The sequence below is a fragment of the Anomaloglossus baeobatrachus genome, chromosome 1 (genome assembly GCF_048569485.1).
Source record: "Anomaloglossus baeobatrachus isolate aAnoBae1 chromosome 1, aAnoBae1.hap1, whole genome shotgun sequence".
NCBI lineage: Eukaryota > Metazoa > Chordata > Amphibia > Anura > Aromobatidae > Anomaloglossus > Anomaloglossus baeobatrachus.
In genome coordinates, this window is record NC_134353.1 from 676,422,934 (window position 1) to 676,446,259 (window position 23,326).

Here is a 23,326-nt window from a genome sequence, read left to right on the forward strand (position 1 = left end):
GAAGCTGTGTGATTCTTGCTGGAACAATGTATGACCTTTGGAGTCCAACAACTGGGTCTCCCTCTGATGACAAAAAAGGATTCCCAAAGTGCTCCTGTATTGAGTGGTAGTGAGCATGTGCGAACATTGCACCATTTACTATACTTCGATTTGGTGGTTATACATGTTCCCTTTTGGTCCATTCAAATGAGGCTCTTTGAGAACTTGCCCTCGCTATTGGTAGGGGTCTCCATAGATCAAACCCAACAATTGTACAATCATAATCTATCCTGTGGGTAAAGGGATAAATGTTCTTTATGGAAAAACCCCTTTAATATAAATTTTATTGTGAAAGTGATGAGGCCCTAAAAGTATAAAACCACGGTGAATAATGGAATCAAATTTAAATTACATTTTTTTAATTAGAATTGTAATTATATTTTTATTTTACAGATTAAATGTATCATGTAATGTACTATGAATATACATTTCAAAAGAAATCATTGCGATACCATATTCAGCATATTCTCTTCATTTCACATTATGGTCCAAAAGAAAAATAATGAAATCTCTATTGCTATATCTGTAGTAAATCCTTTCAAGTTCATTATTCACTTATTATAATACAGAATGACTTGACAATTAGGATAATTAATATCTTGTAAGGTATGCTATACAGCTTTACTTTGCTGGTTGAACGTGAATTTATCGCAACATAATTAAACTTATACCTTCCCATTAATTTTTGATGGAAGCTCCCTTGACATGAGCTCAGAGATCACTAGGAAAATAAGCAAAATGTCCTCTTCTCGCTAGCGATTCATGAGGATCCTAGCTCAGGGTTTATCTTGAGTGATGTAGGTATGATATAATAGAAGATTGTTAGATTTTTTTTTTAACTCCCTGTATAATATTCATGTTATATACAGTATACTTCTCCTTTTTGTTCTTCTGCTAACAAGGTTTTGTATGTAGTTCAATGCAGTGTGAACTTCTTGGAACCAGAAGGATACATTGACTCAACAGATTACCCTCCACTTCCTTACAAAAATTACCTGGAATGTGCCTACAATATCACAGTCTACATGGGTTATGGTGTGGAGCTTCAGGTAAGAACCTGATTTTGTTGCTTGCAAGTTGACACAGGCAAAGATGTCTCAAAAATGTCTAACCATGTGATCTTTAACAATTTGATACATAGTAATGTGTTTAGGCAGTAACAGAATATGTAAAAAGATTTCCGATATTTCATGTATCTAAAGTAAAAATGGGCTAAAGTGGATTTATGAAATTGTATATATCTTGTAACCTTATTATTCCTCATAATTCATTATAGGCTAAGATAAATAATTCATCACTGAATATTATTATTATTATTATTATTATTTTTATTATGTCTAATGGTAGGTTTATCCGACAGTATAAAAATATCTGTCCAATTTTCATGCAGAAAACTGGGAAGATTTTTTTTCACATCATCCATGTAATGTTTTTTTTAAAGTTTTATATGCTACAATTTATAGTGTATCCATAAAAATCTGATGCCATACTGTAGCATTCATTTTTTTTTCTTGCACCCTTAGACTTGAATGGGTAAGTTTCATCCAAAATGATACATGGTTTTCAAAACATTTGAAAAAACTGAAAATTGTGATGTGCATTTGTGTTCAATCCCTTGATTCAATACTTTGTAGGACCACCTTTTACTGCAATTACTGCTGTAAGTGTTTTGGGGTATGTCTTTGCACATATTTAGGCTGAAGTTTTTGCCCATTTTTCTAGGTAAAATAGCCTTAGCTCAATGTGATTGAATGGAAAGTATCTGTGAACAGCAATATTCAAATCTTGCAACAGAATCTTAAAAGCTTTCCCACAGATTGATGCTGCCACCAACATTTTTGACAGTGGAGATGATGTTTTCAGGGTGATGTGCAGTCTTAGTTTTCCATGATACATAACATTTTGAACTTAGCTAAAATGTTCTACTTTGGTCTCATCTGACCAAAGCACCTTCTTCTACATGCTAGCTGTGTCCCCTACATAGCATGTGAAAGATGGTTTTCTGGTCAGATAAGACCAAAGTAAAACTTTTGGGTCTAAATGCAAAATGCTATGTGGGGCAGAAGACAAACCCTGCACATCACCCCGAAAAGACCATCCCCACCATCAAACATAGTGGCAGTATCATGCTGCGGCAATGCTTTTCTTCAGCAGGGACAAGAAAACCTATTAGAATCCTCAAAAGACTTCAGATTGGGATGTAGGTTCACCTTCCAGCAGGACAAGGACCCCAAACATACTGCAAGACCTACAAACCAAAGCTTTAGATCAAAGCATATTCATGTGTCTAAATGGCCCAGTTAAAGTCCAGAACTATTTCCCATTCAGAATCTGTGAAAAGACTTTGAAAAAAAAGTTTGTTTAAGGTCCGTTTCACACGTCAGTGAAAAACACAGACGTTCTTCACTGACGTGTAAAACACGCACATGTCCCTCCGTGTTCCGTGATTCACGGCACATGTGGGTTGTCCATGTGCAATCCGTGATCCGTGATTGCATATGGACATTACTCACCTGCCTTCACTGCTGCTGTCGATGGTGCTGATCTCCTCGGGTCTCCAGCATCTGTCCACCGCTCTCTGCAGCTACTTCCTGGTCGGGTTTTCCTGCTCTCATGAATATTCATGAGCCAGGCAGAAACTGCCAAGAGCAGAGGCTGCACAGCGAATCGCAGGCAAGGTAAGTTGAAAATATTTAATATTTAATATGTCCGTGATTTTCTGGTACGTGTTTCACTGATCACACATGGATCACACCATAGTATGGTCCGTGGGTCATCAGTGATGCCAGAATAAAACTGACTTGTCTCCGTGCAGAATCACTGCCACGCGTGCACGCTGCACGGAGACACGTTCAGTGAAAAATCACTGATGTGTGAGCAGACCCATTGATTTGAATGGGTCTGCATATGTCAGTGATTCTGGTACGTTTTAAAAGAAGCACAAACGTACCAGAATCACTGACGTGTGAAAGGGGCCTAAAAGAACTTAGAGTCCTCAGTGGTTGATACCTTTTAATGGCTAACTGAAAAGATGGTAATAATAGCAAGCTTTAGAGACTACGCAGGTCTCTTCATCAGGCACTGTAACTGAGCCTGATGAAGAGACCTGCGTAGTCTCGAAATCTTGCTATTATTACCATCTTTTCAGTTAGCCATTAAAAGGTATCAACCACTGAGGACTCTCAGTTCTTTTAAACAAACTTGTTTTATCTCGACGGGCTAACACGGTACGAAGGTATATTTTACCTGAAAAGACTTGACAATTTCTGTTCATAGACGCTCTCCACCAAATCTCATTGAGCTAGAGCTAATTTGCAAAGAAGAATGGGCTAACATTTCAGTCTTTAGATGTGCAAAGCTGATAGAGACATAACCCAAAAGACTTCCAGCAGTAACTGCAGCAAAAATTGGTCCTACAAAGTATTGACACAGGGGGCTGAATACAAATGTACATCACGATTTTCATATTTATATTTTAAATATTTAGAAAACCATATATAATTTCCTTTACACTTCCCAAATACCATTTAGTGTTGATATACCACCAAAAAATCCCCCAAAAATACATTTGCTTGTAGGTGTAACATGAAAAAATATGGAAAAATTCACAGGGTATGAATACTTTTTCAAGGCACTGTATATGTATATATGCTACTTACTTTTGTTACGTAGTGACAAGGAAAGTGATGGTAAATTCTGATATGTAGCTAGTAATATAGAACAGTAGTTAGATTTCGGAGACCAGAATTAAATAATTTAAGTCTAAGGTTGCCTAAGGATTCTAGTACGTAATTTGATTCATTATTTAAATTTTCTATGTGTTTCAATTTTACAAATTATAGGTATCTTGTATTTGTCATATTTTGAGGATGGTACAACCATGTGTTATGGCTATTGGATAATTTCGACATGTAAGCTATGCCATGTGTTTACTCAGATTCCTTTTTGTTATATTTTAGAATCTTACCACCTTAAGTAATTAAACTTCATTTGTCTTATTCTGTGATAATGTGGGCATACTGGCTGGCCTCTGAACCTTCCGGCCTGGGCTCCAAAGAGTTTTTGGACTTCTTGTAGTAAAAGGTCAATTAGTACTATTATAATCAGTCTCTGTTTAGTTGTTGCCTTAGAGAAATAATGTTTTGGAATGCTGAACTTGTCTTAAGTGTCTGATAGTGGTCTGTCTCCCTTTCCTACATTGAAAAAATATGTATTTTGTATTAGCTAAACATGTGTATGGCAAACCAAGGAAGATTATATATGGATTAATATCCTTTGTTAAGTATGTTTTTTTTTTCTCTCTCTATTCTCTAAAAGTGTAATGGTTTTCACTGGAGGTTCAACATGACGAATATTACATAGATTAGATTCCTAAATGGAAAATGTTCTTGGTTATATATTCATTAGTGAGAATGACTATGCCTGGGTGCTCGGTACTCGTAACAAGTAGTCGGACTGGCTTGACTCGTGTACTGAGGCTAAAGGATGTCAATGGGGAACTCAAGCATTTTTACAGGAGTTTTTCCAGAAAAATGCTGGAGTTGTGCTCGACCGAGCATCCAGTTGCATGTTACGAGTATCAAGCACCCAACCATTGTAATGCTCACTTATCACTAATGCATATATAACCAAGAACATTTTCCATTTAGGAGATTTAGGAGTCTAATCTATGTGAAATCCGTCATGTTGAAACTGCAATGAAAACCATTACACTTTTAGAGAACAGAGAGAAAAAAACATACATCACTAATACTCATACATCCATTGCCCCTTTATCACTTCATAGTTAGGTAGATTGTCTAAGAAACGATCTACCAAATTTAGGTTACAAACCCTGTAAGAGCTTCAATGTTGCCCAGATTTCTCAGAAACACATATAATTATTTAAACACCTCGACACATGGACAAAACTTGATATTATTAATTTATTATTTTAACACCTGCAAACGTTATGTACAGTGACGTAATTAGAGTTTGATGGGCCCCGGTGCAAAGTTCGGACCTGGGCCCCCCCTCCACATACACCGACACTTGGGGTACGGGACAATGACACTGAAACTCGGGGTACGGGATAATGATGCTGACACTTGGCTCTTACCCTCAGCACCGAGACTTCCCATGATTTGTAATCCCTCTATCAACACCCAGCTTTCCTATGTTCTGATATCCATCTTGTCCTCAGCACCCAGCTTCCCCATGCTCTTCTATACATCTTTCCCTCAGCACCCAGCTTTCCCATATCAGAGCATGGGAAAGCTGGGTGCTGAGAGATGTATAGCAGAGCATGGGAAAGCTGAATGCTGAATGGAAAGAGCCTTTTCCCTCAGCACAAAACGTTCCCATCCCCTGCTTGTATCTTTGTCCCCCCTTGTATATAGTTCTCCAAATAGAATAATGACCCCTGCATAGCCTTCCATAAAGTATAAAGGGTCCCACACAACCCTTCATATATTAGAATGCAGCTACAGAGTCCTCCATGTATTGTAATGCATTTCCCATAGTTTTCCATGTATTATAATCCACCCCACAGTCCTCCATATATTATAATTCACCCCATAGTCGTCCATGTATAAAGTAGCCCTCATAGCCCTCTAATTATTATAATAAATCTACCATAGCTCTCTGTGTATTATAATTCACCCCATAGTTCTCCATATATTATAATTCACCCCATAGTTCTCTATATATAAGAATGCACCCCATAGTACTTCATATATTATACTGCACCACATAGGCCTCCATGTTTTATAATGCACCATCATAGTCCATGCATGTATAAGGTAGCCTTCATAGTCCTCCATATAATATAATGTAGCCCTAATAGTCCTATATGTATTATAATGCAGCCCCTTAAAACCTTCATATTGTGTTATGCAGCCCCATACTCCTCCATGTATAATGCACCCATATAGTCCATGTATAAGGTATCCGTCATGTTGTATAATGCAGCCCCATAGACCTCCATATATAATGCAGCCAGCCCCTCATGCTCCATGTATAATACAGGCTGCTCCCCAAGCTCCATGTATAATGCAGGCAGCCCCCTATGCTCCATGTATAATTCAGCCCCTCCATGCTCCATGTATAATGCAGCCAGCCCTCCATGCTCCATGTATAATGCAGGCAGCCCCCCATGCTCCATGTATAATGCAGGCAGCCCCCCATGCTCCATGTATAATGCTGGCAGCCCCCCTATGCTCCATGTATAATGAAGGCAGCCCCCCATGCTCCATGTATAATGCAGTCCTCCATGCTCCTTGTATAATGCAGGCAGCCCTCCATGCTCCATGTATAATGCAGCCCTCCATCCTCCTTGTATAATGCAGGCAGCCCCCCCGGTCTCTGGCCATCATGTACACATTGATTTAAAAAAAAAAAAAAAAAGACAAGTTCTTACCGCTTTTCGTTCCAGTGCTGCTCCGTCCTCACCTCTCCTTATTCCCCTGCTGCTGCAGTCGGCGTCCTCCCGCCCTGCGCTCTGTGCTCTGAGCACAGCCGTCGCACAGGAGTGACCTCACCGCGCAGGCACAGAGGGGGGAGAGAATGATGGAACGGGGAGCTGCACTGGTCGCTCCGCGCTTCATTGTTGCTGTGCATGATGACGGGGGAAGGGGGCCCGGTGCTGTCGCCACTGGCACCGGGCAGGGGGGCCCGGTGTCATCGGCAGCGGCACCGGGTCATATAGCGGCCGCGTGGTCTGCACCAGATCAGCGCAGCTCCTCTCACAGAAAGGAGCTGGCTGCTGATCTGCCGGGCGGCCACAAGACCCTAAGCTGCGGGGCCTAGTCGCAGTCGCGACCTCTGCGACCACGGTAGTTACGCCCCTGGTCACGTACATGTACCCTTCCTCCACGAACAACAGATGCCAACTATGTTAAATAGCCAGTATCGATAAAAATGGACAAATATATTTAGGAGCATGCTATTAATAATTTTGGCATATTTTAGTGTTGCAAGTGTTCCGCAATCTGAAAATTATGGCAGAAATTTAACCTTCAGCCATAAGTCATTCAAAATTAGTTAAGTCAATTAAACTAGTTTAGAAAAATAACAAGAACCCCAAAAAATGAAGAAAAAAAAATGTAGATTTTAACCTAAAAAAATTAAGTTTCCAGGTCAGTTTTGGATAAGAAAAATATGTCGCTGTCCAGTTGTGCGCGTTTCTTCAGAAGTGTCTTTAGTTCCATAAAGATGCGGTACATTCTGGTATCCTCCATTTTGATACAAGTAAAATATATCTTTGTACCGTGTTAGCCAGTAGAGATAAAAGATACCAGAATGTACCGCATCTTTATGGAACTAAAGACACTTCTGAAGAGGACTCTCTGTTCTTTTAAACAAATTTTTTTATCTCTACTGGCTAACACGGTACAAAGATATATTTTACTTGTATCAGGTCAGTTTTGGCATACAATGAAACACATAAAATCAAAACCTTAAAAACAATGGTGGAAATTTATCTTTTTCACCATTTCTTATAGTGTGGAATTATTTTTGTATTTTCTAATGTATTGTATGGTATAATGAATGATGTAATTCAAAATTATAACTCGTCCTGTAAAAGAAAACGACCATTTATATGGATATGTCTACTAAAAAATAACAAACTATGGCTCTTAGATGAAGGGAAGGGATAAATGCAAATGTAAAAATGTCTGTAGAGCAAAAGGGGTTAAAGGACATTCTATTTAATAGAACACTAAATATAGATGAAAAAGATAAAATTTGATCAATTTATATACACCTCTCCTGAATTGTATTTGTATCATATATATTGCATTTAAAGCCTTAAGAAATAAAGAGTTCTTCTATATGTATCCCAGGAGATCATTGATTTCCTCCCTCCTCTGCCCACAATCCTGTGTCTGACTGCAACACAACTAACCACTCCACCTGCTCCTCATTGATCTTTCTGCAATAGAGAACCAGGAACACAAGCCCTGCAATTGATTAAAGCCCCACAATCATTTTATGCAGCCTTTAAAGCTGATCCTTTACCAGAATTCAGAAGAGTAAATGTATACATTATTGAATGGATCTCTGAGACCTGATGAGGCAGTGTATTTACTTTCAAAATCCATCTCCCAAAGACCAAATGATACTGATATTTATGCCAGAATTTTAGTCCAAGTGTATTGAGTCTCTGCTCACCCAGCCAGACGTACAGCCTTATTCTGGGCAGTGTGAGAACTCAGCAGCAGTATGGACACTGAGGAGCTGTCAATCAGGCTACGTGAGTAGAGAATGAGTTAAACTTTAATAGCGGTCTATACAGACATTTTAACATGAATTTTAAAAGTAAATACAGCATCCTTGTGAGGTCTAAGGATATGTTCACATCATGTTTAGGCCTACAGTCAGAGTTTACATCTAAAATTCGGGTGTATACACATATGGGTTGATCAACACAGTTGACTATGACTTGGAGCCAAGATTAACTAAGCATAAATTACCAAAAATTATGTCCAACAGAGCACACAGTGATCCTGTCTCCATCATTATAATCAATGGCCTCATCAGCACATATGCTTGAATCCTGTTTTCCAGGGTTCCAGATGTAAGCCTTAATAGAGCCACTGACCATAGACTAAAGCGGGCTTTACACGCTACGACATCGCTAGCAATTGCTAGCGATATTGAGCGTGTAAGCACCCGCCCCCGTCATGCATGTGATATCGTGTGATCGCTGCCGCAGCAAACATTATCGCTACGGCAGCGTCACACGTACTTACCTGGTCGGTGGCGGCGCTGTGACTGCCGAACAATCCCTCCCTAAAGAGGGAGGGACGTTCGGCATCACAGCGACGTCACCGCGACGTCACTAAGCGGCCGGCCAATCAAAGCGGAGGGGCGAAGATGAGCGGGACGTAACATCCCGCCCACCTTCTTCCTTCCGCATTGCGGCCGGCGGCAGGTAAGGAGACGTTCCTCGCTCCTGCTGTGTCCCACACAGTGATGTGTGCTGCCGTAGGAGCGACGAACCACATCGATAATCAACCATTACCGATTTTTGTTTTTGGGACAACCTCTCCATGGTGAACGATTTTCACCATTTTTGAGGTCGCTTAAGGTCGCTGGTAAGTATCACACGCTGCAATATCGTTAATGACGCCGGATGTGCGTCACTAACAATGTGACCCCGATGATAAAACATTAACGATATCGTAGCGTGTAAAGCCCCCTTATCTTGTCGAGTGAACATTGCCTTAGACAGCTATGTCATCATGTATACAGTTATTATGAAATGTGGTGACAAATTCGCTTTAAAAGCAACACTATGGGCTTGTTTTCTACTTTTATCATTCATTTGTAGATTTAATGTTTCTTTAAATATTAGTAACTATTTTGTTTGACATAAATGTAATAACGGGAAATGTCTGAAAGAGAAGTAAAACGTTTTCAAAGCACTGTAAATAAATTCATAGGATATTTGCAGACTAATAAAAGATAGGAGAGAGGTATAAACATTGTAACTGACAAAGATTTGCTATAAAAATCATGCCAGTTTCTGCTTCAGCCACTAGGGAGCACCACATTGTTGTTGCAGGTGATGCTTGATATAACAATCCTATTTTTTTCCTGGTACTTGTGCTTTTCTCTAGTCTGAAAGCTACAAGCCTAATCTTGTGTCTTCATGCTTGTCTGCTTTCAGCACTGGGTGGGGCTGTTCTATATAAACCCCAGAAAGCCAGTTCCCACTGCCAGTTAATAGAGATTCTATCCTGGTTTGTGCCTCTGTCCTCATGATCTCCTGATTTTCCTGTTCATTGACCTTGGCATTATATTTGACTACCTGCACGTTGTTAATTCTCTTCCTGACATGACCTCCTGGATCTGACCCAGCTTCCTGGCATTCCTTTTTGCTAACTTGCACCACCAAACAGTAGCTGACTCTGTGGCCCCTACCCATAAACCTCTGTTTAAGTCCATATCCCTATACAGGGATTAAAAGATGAAGGAGAGGGTAATCACTGGGTTCTGGAAAATGGTGTAGCTTGTACCAAGCTAGTTTGTGGTAGCCATTTTGGAGCTGCAAGGTGACTACAGACTGTGCATGCATGACAATTGCTTACTTTCAACAAATTTTTCAGCAAATATAAATTCTGCATTTAAGCCTAAAATACAATTTTAACATTTTAATACTTCTATCAAACATTTTAATACTTCTGAAACAAAAGGCAAAAACTATTAACAAAATATTCCATGGCAAGATTAGAGTTTAGCGGATTGCTTCGTGCAAACCTCTCCATGGTTCAGATCAGTGCTTTCCAGACGTGGACAGGAACTGCACAAATTTGCTTACCCTCTGCCTCACAGATGTCATGCCAGACCAACAAATCTAATGTCAAGCTGGGGAACCTGGAAGCTCCAGAAATTGGCCAGCTCCTATCCATGGCCTGAGAGAACTGACCTGAATCATGGCACAAAGTGATTGGCTTATCTCTAGTCAAAATGAAACCATTGATGTGGCCAAAATTCTTTACTTACATTTCAATTAGGCTCATTTACATCTGAGAAAAGAACGAAGCAAAGGAACATCAATTAAAAAGAAATTAAAGTATGAAACAGAGATATTACACAACAATAGTTGCAAGAAACATATCCTATAAATTATCCTTAGTCCCACAGCCACAAGAATTATTTGTGAAGCTCAAACAATGTATTTGAACACATCAGAGGATTTTGCTTATGGGTAAAGAGAGGGACTTCTCAGAAAGTGGTATGGACACTGTTCTCCAAAATGTTGGGGGAATTTATTTCCATAAAGTAACCGTGCCTGGTGGCATAAATTAGAAAAAAAAAAAAAAACAGGTCTAGTAATGTACTAAATTTACTGCCCAGCATACCAATTTTGCACATGTATATAATTGTCTAGGTTTACACTGTGTATATGTAAATAATTTGTAAATTTGCCCCGTTCAATTTTCTTTGAGTAGTCCAGTCATTTTTTTGTAAAGCTGTGTTTAAAATAAATGGCCAATAAACTTAATCCAACGTATAATTCTGGAAAAGGTGAATTAACATTCTAGGATGACAGCAGCAGTATGGGAGCAGTGAAATATAAAGCAACTTTAATTCTACAGTGCCACCATTTTAATCCCATCTAATATATTGATAAACGGATGTTGGGATTTAGCGTTGCACCTTATTATTCAGCATCACTGCTTATATCTTTTCAAATGCTCATGTGACTCTATGGACAAAAATGTTCTCAAACATTAATGTTTTCAAATATTGTCCCATGAATCAGAAAACCTATTTGAACTTTCAGAGCAGGATCAATTTTGTTAAATATAGACTCTATGGTGTAATGCAGAGAGACCACAGTTAATCTAATATATAAAGCTGAGTGTATGTGTGTATGTGTGTATGTCCGCTAAAGGAATTTGCACCGTCGCATTTACAATCACGAAATTTTGCACAGACGCCTCATGTGACCCAGGGAACGTCATAGACTATGTTTTGACGGGAAAATGTAACCCCACACTTTACAGTTAAGGCTACTTTACACACTGTGATATCGGTCCCGATATCACTAGTGTGGGTACCCGCCCCCATCTGTTGTGCGACACGTGCAAATCGCTGCCCGTGCCGCACAACATCACCCAGACCTGTCACACATACTTACCTGCCCGGCGACGTCGCTGTGACCGGCAAACCGCCTCCTTTCTAAGGGGGCGGTCCGTGCGGCGTCACAGCGACGTCACGGAGCGGCTGCCCAATAGCAGCGGAGGGGCGGAGATGAGCGGGACGTAACATCCCGCCCACCTCCTTCCTTCCACATAGCGGCCGGGAGGCAGGTAAGGAGAGCTTCCTCGTTCCTGCGGCGTCACACATACCGATGTGTGCTGCCGCAGGAGCGACGAACTACATCGTTACTGCTGCAGTAACGATAATCGAGAATGGACCCCCATGTCACCGATGAGCAATTTTGCACGTTTTTGCAACAATGCAAAATCGCTCATCGGTGTCCAACGCAGCAACATCGCTAATGCGGCTGGATGTGCGTCACAAATTCCGTGACCCCAACGACTCCGCATTAGCGATGTCGCAGCGTGTAAAGCCCCCTTTACTCTCCAAAATTCAGCCTCTATTAAACTGAATGGAGGTGGGAGCTACTTGCTATTAATAGCAACTGGCAGTGGTTGCTATAGGAACAAAATCAACTGTTAGTATAAGAAGCTTATGTGTGAGGTAATAAGATGTCAGTGGTGAAATGGATAGAGAGAGACAGAAAGAGACAGACAGAGACAGACGGGGAAAGAGACAGGTGGGGAAAGAGACAGACGGGGAAAGAGACAGACGAGGAAAGAGACAGACGGGGAAAGAGACAGCCCTGGAAAGAGACAGCCCTGGAAATAGAGAGACAAAGACAGACCGGGAAAGAGAGAGTCACTGAAAGAGAGAGACAAAGACAGACGGGGAAAGAGACGGATACAGAGATAGAGAGAGAGACAGACAGACACAGAGATAGAGAGAGACAGACACAGAGATAGAGAGAGAGAGACAGACACAGAGATAGAGAGACAGACAGACACAGAGATAGAGAGACAGACACAGAGATAGAGAGAGAGAGACAGACAAACACAAGGATAGAGAGAGGCAGACAGACACAGAGATAGAGAGGCAGACAGACACAGAGATATAGAGACAGACAGACAGATAGAGAGACAGACAGACACAGAGAAAAAGAGAGAGACAGACAGACACAGAGATAGAGACAGACAGAGAGACAGACAGACAGCGACACATAAACAGTGACTGGGAGAGAGACAGAGAGGTAGTTACTATCCCGGGCAACGCCCATGTACTACAACTAGTTTTAGATTAAAATTGTGTCCCTTTGTTTACATCGAAATTAAGAGAAGTTGAGGAATGTGAAACAAAAGGGTGCATGTCTCACCCCTAGTGTCTTAGAGCTGTATGCAAAGGATACCAACATTTAGCCAATAGAATATATATATATATATATATATATATATATATATATATATATATATATGTTTTTATTTCAGCACTATATAAGAAATAAGCAGGGCCAATTAGGATGCTACAATGCATGTCGAAGAAATTCCTATATAACTAAGTGACGATGATGTACTCACTTTATTTTTGGAGACAAAGAAAGAGCCACTTCTGATACCTTATTGTATCAGTTGGGCTTCTCATATACATATGTACGTGATCTCTATAATTTAATTAGGAGCACGCACACAACGTCTTATATATCCCATGGTGAGCAGCAATGACAGGACATTTGTAAAAAGGCTGGTTCAGTAAACTGGTCAATAATAGATGGAATCAGGAATTGTTAGAAATTAGTGTATATAATGGCTTATTTTCAGGACACCGTAAGATCTGACTTGCCCTACACCATTGAAAATGGGTTTCAAAAATGTACTCAAACTCCAGTATTAGATCCTTTGTAGTACCTTTATGAGAAAAATGAAAGATTAAATTATATCTCACAAATTGCTTCAAATTGTATTCAAGATTTTTTTTTTTTTGGCGTGTGGTGGGGGGATTTTTGTTGTGGCATACTGCCAATGGTGGCAGACCATGCCTGTGTGTCAAGGGGGCTTAGTGCCAACGCTAACAGCAGACACCCCACCCGTCATCAAACTTTCAACTGTAGCAGCATTGAAGATGCCACTACCATTGAAAGCAATGATCAAAGAGGGAACGCTCCACTGTCCGCTCTCTCCATCATTTTCCCTCTGCATCTGGGATCTGACAGGTCAGTTCAGCAGGCACAATGACGTCATTTTATCGTGCCCGCTGTGCATAGAACTGAAAAAACTGCTTCAGAATGCTTTCTGCTGAGACTGCAGCAGCGGGGGACCAAGGAAAGGTGAGTTGTTGGTTTTTTGTTTTTTTTTTTTAAATCAGTGAGTACATGGTGGCCATAATACTACATAGGTGAATATAGGTTGTGCATTATACTATATGGAGGAATATGGGCTGTGCATTATACCATATGGGCGGCACGATGGCTCAGTGGTTAGCATTGTAGTCTTGCAGCGCTGGGTCCTGGGTTCAAATCCCACTAAGGACATCATCTGCAAGGAGTTTGTATGTTCTCCCCGTGTTTGTGTGGGTTTCCTCTGGGTACTCTGGTTTCCTCCCACACTCCAAAGACATATGGATAGGGACTTTAGATTGTGAGCCCCAAAGGGGACAGTGTTCCTGATGTATGTAAAGCGCTGCGGAATATGTTAGCTCTATATAAAGATTTGATTTTTTTGATTTGATATGGAGGACTCTGGGCTGTGAATGATATATGGAGATGCATTATGCTGTATGAAGGACTATGGACTGTGCAATGTATTTGGAGGTACATTACACTATATGGAGGACTATAGGTGTGCATTATATATGGAGGACTATGGAAGGTGCAATATATTATATGATGGACTTTGGCGGGTGCATTATATTATATATAGGACTATGGGGGGTGCATTATACAATATTGAAGTCTATGGAGGGTGTATTATATTATATGGAGGACTATAGGGATGCATTTACGATATGAAGGACTATGGGCTGTGCATTATAATATAGGAAAGGCTATTGATGGTGCATTATATTATATGGAGAACTATGGGGTGTTCATTATACTATGTGGAGGACTATGGGAGTGCATTATTATATATGTAGGACTGTGGGGGTACATTATAAAAGGAAAACTATGGAGGGTGCATTATATTATATTGGGTACTATGGGATGCATTAAATTATATGGAAAACTGTGAGGAGTGCATTATACTATATAGAAGACTATGTGGGGCCCATTATTCCAAATGGATGACTAGGGGTGTGCATTATACTATATGGAAGGCAATGTTGGACCCATTATATTATATGGAAGGCTATGTGGAACTATTATAATATTTTGAGAACTATGAGGGAGCCTTTCTATTTTATGAGCATATTTGAGGGCCATTATGCCTGTATACAAGCAACTATACAGTTTGAAGGATTGTGTGGTGTCCATCATATTGTGCAGAAGGCTATATGGGGGCCATTACACTCTTTGGGGGCTAGTGAGAAATGTTATACCTTGTGGAGTGGTGTGGAGGCCTTTATATTGTATGTAGACCCATTATACTGCATGGAGGGCTGTGTTGGGGTCACCATACTTTGCCAGGGTAGTTAGAGTCATCATACTGTAAAGAGTATGGATGAATTCACTTAGGGGGTATGACAGTATTTGTGAGGCACTTCTGTTGGCATCATACTTTATGGAGGCAATGAAAAGACAATCTAGGGGCTTCAATCGGAGGAGAATTAAGTTAAAAGGACTGAAATGTTATGACATATGCTATTATGTGACTCAGCCAAACACTATTATTTTTATTTTTTTTTAGGGGGGAGAGGGGTGGAAGCAATTAGAACTTCTACTATGGGGCCCATGATTTCTATTTATGCTCTTGTTCATGGATGATACTGGTTCACTTTGTGGATATCACGCTGGTGTAAGCAAAGCTTACAGGAAATATGCAAATAAGTAGTTAATGTACATGGTAATTATTTATGAGTGGCACTAAAGAGATAGTTTTTTCTTCTGGATGAGAGCTAAGGAAAGATCAGAATCCCTCTCTGATCATTTTTTTTGCCTTTTTCACTGCTTTACTCTTACTTATAATAATATTATATAAGACAAGATCCAGAGAAATCACAATCAAGATCTGACAATTCGGTGTACACAATTGAAGCGAGATCCTCAGTCTGCAGCCTCCAACAATAAGACTGCCAACATTCATTGTGACAGGGTGTAGCGGGAGACTTCACTTTCCATGGTAGGGTTGACATTGTTATGTCCATGCACTTTATAGAATAGGACTGACCTGAGTATGGAATAAGAAAGCTTGCACAGACAAAATAAAGCGGCCATGTATAGGATTTGATAGTGGATGCACAATATAGGAATACGATGCTAATAACAAGAGGCGGCACTGACTTATATTACTTCAGAGCCCATTGAATCTTCTTTCTTAAAAGGTCTATACATACTTTCTCGAGATGCTATGGGAATTGGAAGTGACAGCTCAAATGCAGTACAGAGAATGAGTCAAGCTTTTATCATTTTTATTCCAGCTCTTTGTACTTCATTGTAGTTAAACACATAGATCTTATTTATGTCTTTTTTATTTCTATAAGTGTTTATCAGCAAACTACTGTAGGATCCACAAGCTCAGTATGAAATTTACTTACCTATTAAAGGGAATTTGTCACCAGGTTTTTCCTGTCTGAAAGCAATATAATGTAGAAAAAAAAGACCCTGCCTCCAGTGTCACTTACTGGACTGCTTGATGCAGTTTTGATGAAATGGTTGTTTTATCAGCAGGAGATTATCATTAGAGGATTAATAAACTTGATGCCATGTAGTCCTCCATATTCATGATCTCCTACCACTCATTGACAGTTTTTTGCTTATACAGAGTATATATGGAGGACTACATATCAGCAGGTTTACTAGTCCTCTGGTGATAATCTCCTGTGATAAAACAATGCTTTTTTGAAACTACAGCAAGGAGCTCAGGAACTGAAATTGCTGGAATCAGCGCCTTTGTCTTTATATTATGCTGTTCTCAGATAAAGCAGGAAAAACCTGCTGACTGATTCTCTTTAAAAAAACAAAAAATAACGTATTTTCCAGATTATCAGACGCACTTTTTTCCCCCAAAATTGGGGGTAAGATGGGGGTGCATCTTATAATCCGGATATGGCTTACCAGAGCAGCGGTGGTGGAGGGGGGTCATAGGAGGCAGGGTCGGCGATACTGAGGACTCAGAGAAGGGGGTGTCAGTTCAGTGGAGCGGCTCAGGCAGGTCACAGGATGGAGAGTCAGCGATGCGGCGGGCACCATTGATCTGACAGCGGGCTGCGGGTTCCATTGAATCACCCATGGTGCAATGAACTTCAAAAAAATGGCCACAGAAGTGGCACGTGTGCAGATTGATGCGATGGACTTCAAGAAAATGGCCGTGGAGTCCTATCTGCGTATGCACCATCTCCGCGGCCATTTTCTTGAAGTCAATCTTGTCAATCGCAGGTGATTTAACACAGCCCGCAGTCCGCCGGCATATCAATGGCGCCTGTTGCCGCAACATCCCCAAGCCCACAGTACCGCCGATCCTACATCCACTGACCCTCCTGAGCCACAACACCTCCTCCTCCTAGCCCACAGCATCACCGACCCTGCCTCTTATGACTTTCCTGAGCTGCTCCACCACCGCCACGCCCCCCTGGTGAGACATTATAGTACACACTAGGATTATAAAACAGACCCTCATTTTAACATTAAAAATTATTTTTCTTATTTTTCTCCTCTTAATTTAGGGTGGCCTTATAAAACAAAAATCTAGTTGTAGTTTTATTTTTTACTCTTTTTTTGCCCCTTCTTTAGTAAATCATATCCATCACCATCTTTGGGATGCACTCTGGCTACGTCTTTATTTATTTTTTATTTTTATTTATTTATTTTGTTTTTTAAAAAAGAAAAAAATTGCAGATGGTTTTTAAAACTAAAATTTTGTCTCAAATTTTAAGATTTGACCATGGTGATATTGGGTATTATTGCAGGAAAATAGCTCAACAGTTCAAGGGTCTGTCTGATGTGTCATTGACCAGATGTGTAACATGCCGTAATGCAATGAATGAGAAATGTAGTCAGCTCACTTGTGTGGTGCTCATTCAAGAGGCTCCAAGTTAAATAGAATAAAATGTTGAAAAGGAACTGCACAAAAAGTCATCCTGGCAATATTAAAATAAATATTTCATTCTATCTTGATTAAAATATAAGCCATGAAAAAGGCACAGTAGGTATCAAGATTGAATAGGATAACCTTTGTGCCGGTCCTTTTCCACCATTTTTCTTTTCCATAATGCTAGTTAGAGTTTGTTGGAGGCCGAGTTTATTTTTATAATTACTATGAAGGAAATTCATTTTGAAAACTAACCTCAATTTTTTTGCTTATTCTGATATCATTCCATTCCTACATCCATCTACGTTGCTAAAATAAGGCCTAAGAGATGGTTTGTTCTGAGATTTAGCGATTAATTTGTCCAATATCATGCGAAAACCCAAATAGTGCCATAAAACAATCACATACCCTGTCTATAAATGAAAAATCAGACAGAATAGTACGAGTTGCTGCATTGAAAAAGGAAAGGGCGAAGTAGTGATTTTTTTCAGTCTTGTGCAAGGTGTTGTTTCTTTGTTTCCGACCGCCAACAGTAGAAAAAAAGTCAACTGGATTTGTTTATGGTCAGCAATCAGGCTGGGATCGGGACCCCCTGAATATTGCAAGTGCGAGGATTATGGTTCAAGACGCTAATTCTGACTGGTGAGATCATGATTGGCTCAGATCCCGATTATGTTATCTTTGTGTTATCTTCTATAAGCTGTGATCAATTCTGATTGCAGCATTTAGACGTTTGTGAGAGGGAGCGGGCTCCTTCTCTCACACCTTCAGCACACCCTCAACATCCTCCACCTCCATGAATGGTAGGTTCATGAGTGGTTGTCTCATAAGTATTCTGCACCTGTGTTGCCCCCGTCTATATTATGGGGATCTATTACATGCTCTAGTGCCTTGGTCCTGTGATCCGATGTTAATAAGGAATGCTGATTTTTTTTTTTCTCTGATGTTTTTTGCATTTTGTATTCTTTTTGGTGAATTGCTATGAGTGATGCAGCAAACAGGCCCATACCATGATATTACTACTTCTGTGTTTCTCCTTTTTTATATTGTAAAAAGGTGTTTATCTATAGATATAAAAAATAAAGAGAAGCCAGCTTCCCTTCCCTTCATCGTGATCACAATTAATCCAGGGAGTTCCGCAAGGAAGGGGTGGAAGCAACACCCGGTAAATTCAAAGAGAAGCAAGAGTATCCAGCGGTAATCCGAAATCCGGATAAAATTTTACTTTTATTTAATCCATATAAAAAACTGTAATCAGTTCATGTTTAGGTAATAAAAAAAATAAATATTCAACAAGGGTGGAGGTGTAATGCTAACACTCGGAATACGCGTTTCAGCGACTAGTGTTTGCCTTCATCATGGTCCAATTATCTATACATACTGTAACCCTTATTATTTTGTCATTTAATTCAGGAATCTGTATTTTTGTCATATCCACCTACAAAATATTGTTCAAACAGCTCTCTGGCTTGTCCGCAAATGTACAACAATGTTCTTTTTAGAAAATATTTGCTTTCACCTCCCAATCTTGTCATGCATGGCATTGTTCTTCAGTGTCCTAGCGATGGTTAGGTAATGTTAGCGAGACTTTTAGTGGCATAGAGGTTAACTTGGGTTCCTTGATTTTTAATGACTGTGTGGAATATATCGGACTTTGCTGTTTGAATGATCATTGTTGGTCAACCATGCCTTGGTAATGTAATAATGGTCTTGAATTTCCTCCATTTGTACACAATATGATGCAAGAGATGAGCCAAAGTTTGTCATGGCAGACTCTGGATCTGTCAGGTAAAATCATCCGCATCACCAGATGCTAGCTATCCTGGGACAGCAGTCTGGGAAGGGCTCTGCCAAAGCCCCTCTCCCTTTTGAAAGTGGGTGAAGACTATCCCGGTCCTTTAGGACTTGCATAATAGTGGTGGCTTGCACCAAGTGCATGTGTGACTGGGCTATTGCTGGTTCAGTGCAACTCTCAACAGGATTGGTCTTCCATTGTTTATAACATCAATGTTCTAAAATTCAGTGAAGCACCTGTGTGTTCAAGGTGTTCTTCACACCTCTAGATGAATTCCTTCAGGGCGTAGTTTCCAATATGAAGTCACTTTTGTAAGGTTTCCTTAGTTTAGGCACATCCAGTGCTCTGTAAATTGGGCTAAAGCAATATTTTTTGTTGGAAAAAGTAACATTTAATTTTTTTGGTCATCATCATTGCTTTACTTTACTGTACTGTGTCTAACCATGCAGGGAACTGGTTTGATCATACCACTACCACTCGACAGGGGAGGAAACAAAAGACAGATAGACAGGACAACATGGGATTATTGCTGTTTCTTTTTGTGAGGTAAAACATTTCCTTGCCTGTTTTGTTAAAAAAATGTTTTACCTGAAAGAAAAAATAATTTGTCATCCTGTCCTGTAGTTTCTTTATACAGGAGATGCAGCATGTTCAGACCATGTTCCTATGTGGTTACAAACAGCCATTACATAATACATAGCAAGGCACATTTAAAAGATTATCTCAGTACAGGAACATTTTTTTAAAAAAACACATCCAATTGTAAAAAATATTATTATTCCAAGATCTCTTGATCCTAAGGGGACAGCCCCCTTAAGCCCATCGGGGTGGTGCTAGTCTGGTAGCCTAAAGATCCTGATAGGCTCTCTTATCTCTTGCTTCTTGTACCTTTACATGACCATGACTGGAGTAAAGTACATGTAGAAACATTCTTTCAAACAGATAATTATAGAGAGCTCTAACTTACATAGCTCTAAATATTCTCTTCTAACAATGTCTAGATTAATGAACCACAGGTCATACAAATGCTTTAACACCTTTTGAACATAAGTACTTTTTAATGAGGCAAGTGGAAACTCAATTAACTAACTCTATAACAATGATGGATTCTGAAAAGCAAATACCTATATTATTGATTCCCACCAGTATTAAAAGGTTTGTCCCATTAGTGGGCATCCATACATTTCTGTTCAAATGAATGATCACCCATGTAACGCAATACTTGTTAGCACCATGTCTTTAAGAGCCGAAGTTGCTCTTTTCAGTGACTCTACACTGGTTAGTAAAACTGGAAATCCTTCTATAACACCCACATGCCCAAGTAGGGCAACTCCATTACATAAAAATTCTATAAGTATCAACTAAAATTTAGTAGGGCTATGTATTACGTATAAAATTTCCCAAAAATGTTCTAGAATGGTTGGCAATGTTGGATGCAGTTAGTCTACTCCTGCTTCTGGCTTCAGGCTGTGGTACTGAATCTCTTATATCTACAGTTGTATACATTATGCTTGGATGACATTTAAAGCCATGGTTAAGTCTTAACGGCCCTTTTCAGCCCATGTTGCATTGGGTGTTAAAGGATCGTACCACATTGTTGTGTCGGCTATAAACTGTAGCATGAAAATGTTTTGTTCTTTTGTTTTTTTAAAAATTAAATAACAATCCTAAATTAACAAAAATAATTAATAGTAAAAATCAATTACAAAATGGGATTTTATGATGTACTTATATGCAAATTAACCAGTTTTCTACTGGGGATGGGTATGACCTTCTGAATTCTATAGATTATTTTAATGCTTTTAATTAATATAAACAGTATTAAAATGACAATCAGCCCCTTAGCATGTTAGTACGCTCCTCTGGGCTAACATGCTAATGAATGCATAGGGTCAGAGGATGGTCACGCTGCCATCATGTCAGAGTTCTAGATTTCGGCTCAGTGCGCATGATCCCAGACTTTTGGTCATGCGCACTACATGTTTTTGAAACTAGGACTCGTACACCTGGCTTTATAGTGTGCATGATTGCTGGGTGTACGAGTCCTGACTTCAAACCCATTGTTACGGCTGTCCACCAGAGGCATCCTCCCTCTCGGGTCAGGGTCAGGGTGCCCCCTGTCTCTCCACTCCCCGAGACCCATTCTGTAGGTGCAGCTCCTCCTCGGCACTGTTCGCAGCGATTGGCCATATCCTTCACTGTGTTGTTGCTGGCTGTTCACCCGCCAGAGTCTAAAGCGGGCTTTACATGCTACGACATCGCTAATGCGAAGTCGTTGGGGTCACGGAATTTGTGACGCACATCCGGCCGCATTAGCGATGCCGTTGCATGTGACACCTGTGAGTAATTTTGCATCGTTGCAAAAACGTGCAAAATCGATCATCGGTGACATGGGGGTCCATTCTCGAATATCATTGGAGCTGCAGGTACGAAGTAGTTCGTCGCTCCTGTGGCAGCACACATCGCTCCGTGTGACGCCGCAGGAACGAGGAACCTCTCCTTACCTGCCGCCGGCCCCAATGCGGAAGGAAGGAGGTGGGCGGGATGTTACGTCCCGCTCATCTCCGCCCCTCCGCTTCTATTGGGCGGCCGCTCAGTGACGTCGCTGTGACGCCGCACGGACCGCCCCCTTAGAAAGGAGGTCACAGCGACGTCGCAGGGAAGGTAAGTATGTGTGACGGGTCCGGCCGATGCTGTGCGTCACGGGCAGCGATTTGCCCGTGTCGCACAACCGATGGGGGCGGCAATGCACGCTAGCGATATCGGTACCGATATCGCAGCGTGTAAAGTAGCCTTAAGTGCGGAAAACAAGCCAGTGTGGGAAATTGGGTCACTGCACATGTGCATGACATGGCATCCTCTCATTGGCGGTTGGAAGTCAGCTGCTCTGATGACGCGACATCCTTGGATTGGCTGCTGGACGACTTCTATGCTGATTAGGGATGAGCTGTGACTGGGCGGTGCTTAGGTTATATCAGGACGCCACTGACTCCGAATAGCGCTCAGTCTTTAACTGCCTTTGTGGCGAGAGGTTGTTAGGCAGATCGTTTGAATCTTGTGTTTAATAGCCTTGTGGTGATAGAATTGGTGAGGCAGGTATCACCACCTTCTATTTACCGCCACTGAGTAATATTAAATGGTTAACTGCGCTGGTTAAGCGTGGTTGGTTTCCGCTGTTCCCCACATATATACTGGTAGCGATAGCTTTGGGGTTACCACGGCTATCTATTAGGCTGTCTCTACTCTACTATGTAGCAGCGTTGATTAAGCGTATTGCTGCACTGCACATTATTATTCGTGGCAGGTACCACTGAGCAGATTCACATAAGTGGCTCCGGTGTGTTTGCTTTTCTGTTCACTCGTGTTGGTGTGTGAATAACCTTATTATTTTAAACCAAAATATTCTGAAGTCTGTAGTTGTCTGTCCAGCTCTCTGAGCTCTTAGCTGCTATATTTTATCTATAGAATGGTGGACCCCGGTTGCACTTGGGATTGTATGAACCATCCCTCTCCTAAGCCGCCAACCCCGTAACACCCATGTAGTGCGCATGACCGAAAGTCCAGAATCATGCGCACTGAGCCAAAATCCAGGACTCGGACGTGATGGCAGCAAGAGAGTTGAAAGCGACCATCCTCTGTTGCTGTGCATTCATTAGCATGTTAGCACTCCCACAGGGGCGTACTAACATGCTAAGGGGCCGACTAGCTCTGGGAAAGCACGCCCTTGAGACTTTCAGGCCTCATTAGCCTAAGATAAATGATCTTTAGAAATACTTTTTCTAAA

General features: G+C 40.7%; 1 protein-coding gene across 3 annotated transcripts in view; it reads left to right on the plus strand.

Moving 5' to 3' along the window:
* SEZ6L (seizure related 6 homolog like) overlaps nucleotides 1–23,326 on the plus strand; it is a 720,622-nt gene that overhangs the window by 433,115 nt on the left and 264,181 nt on the right. For all 3 annotated transcript variants that reach the window (XM_075320063.1, XM_075320062.1, XM_075320061.1), the window contains one exon: nucleotides 955–1,088. In XM_075320063.1, the coding sequence (XP_075176178.1) occupies nucleotides 955–1,088 (134 nt within the window). The remainder of the gene's footprint in view (nucleotides 1–954; nucleotides 1,089–23,326) is intronic.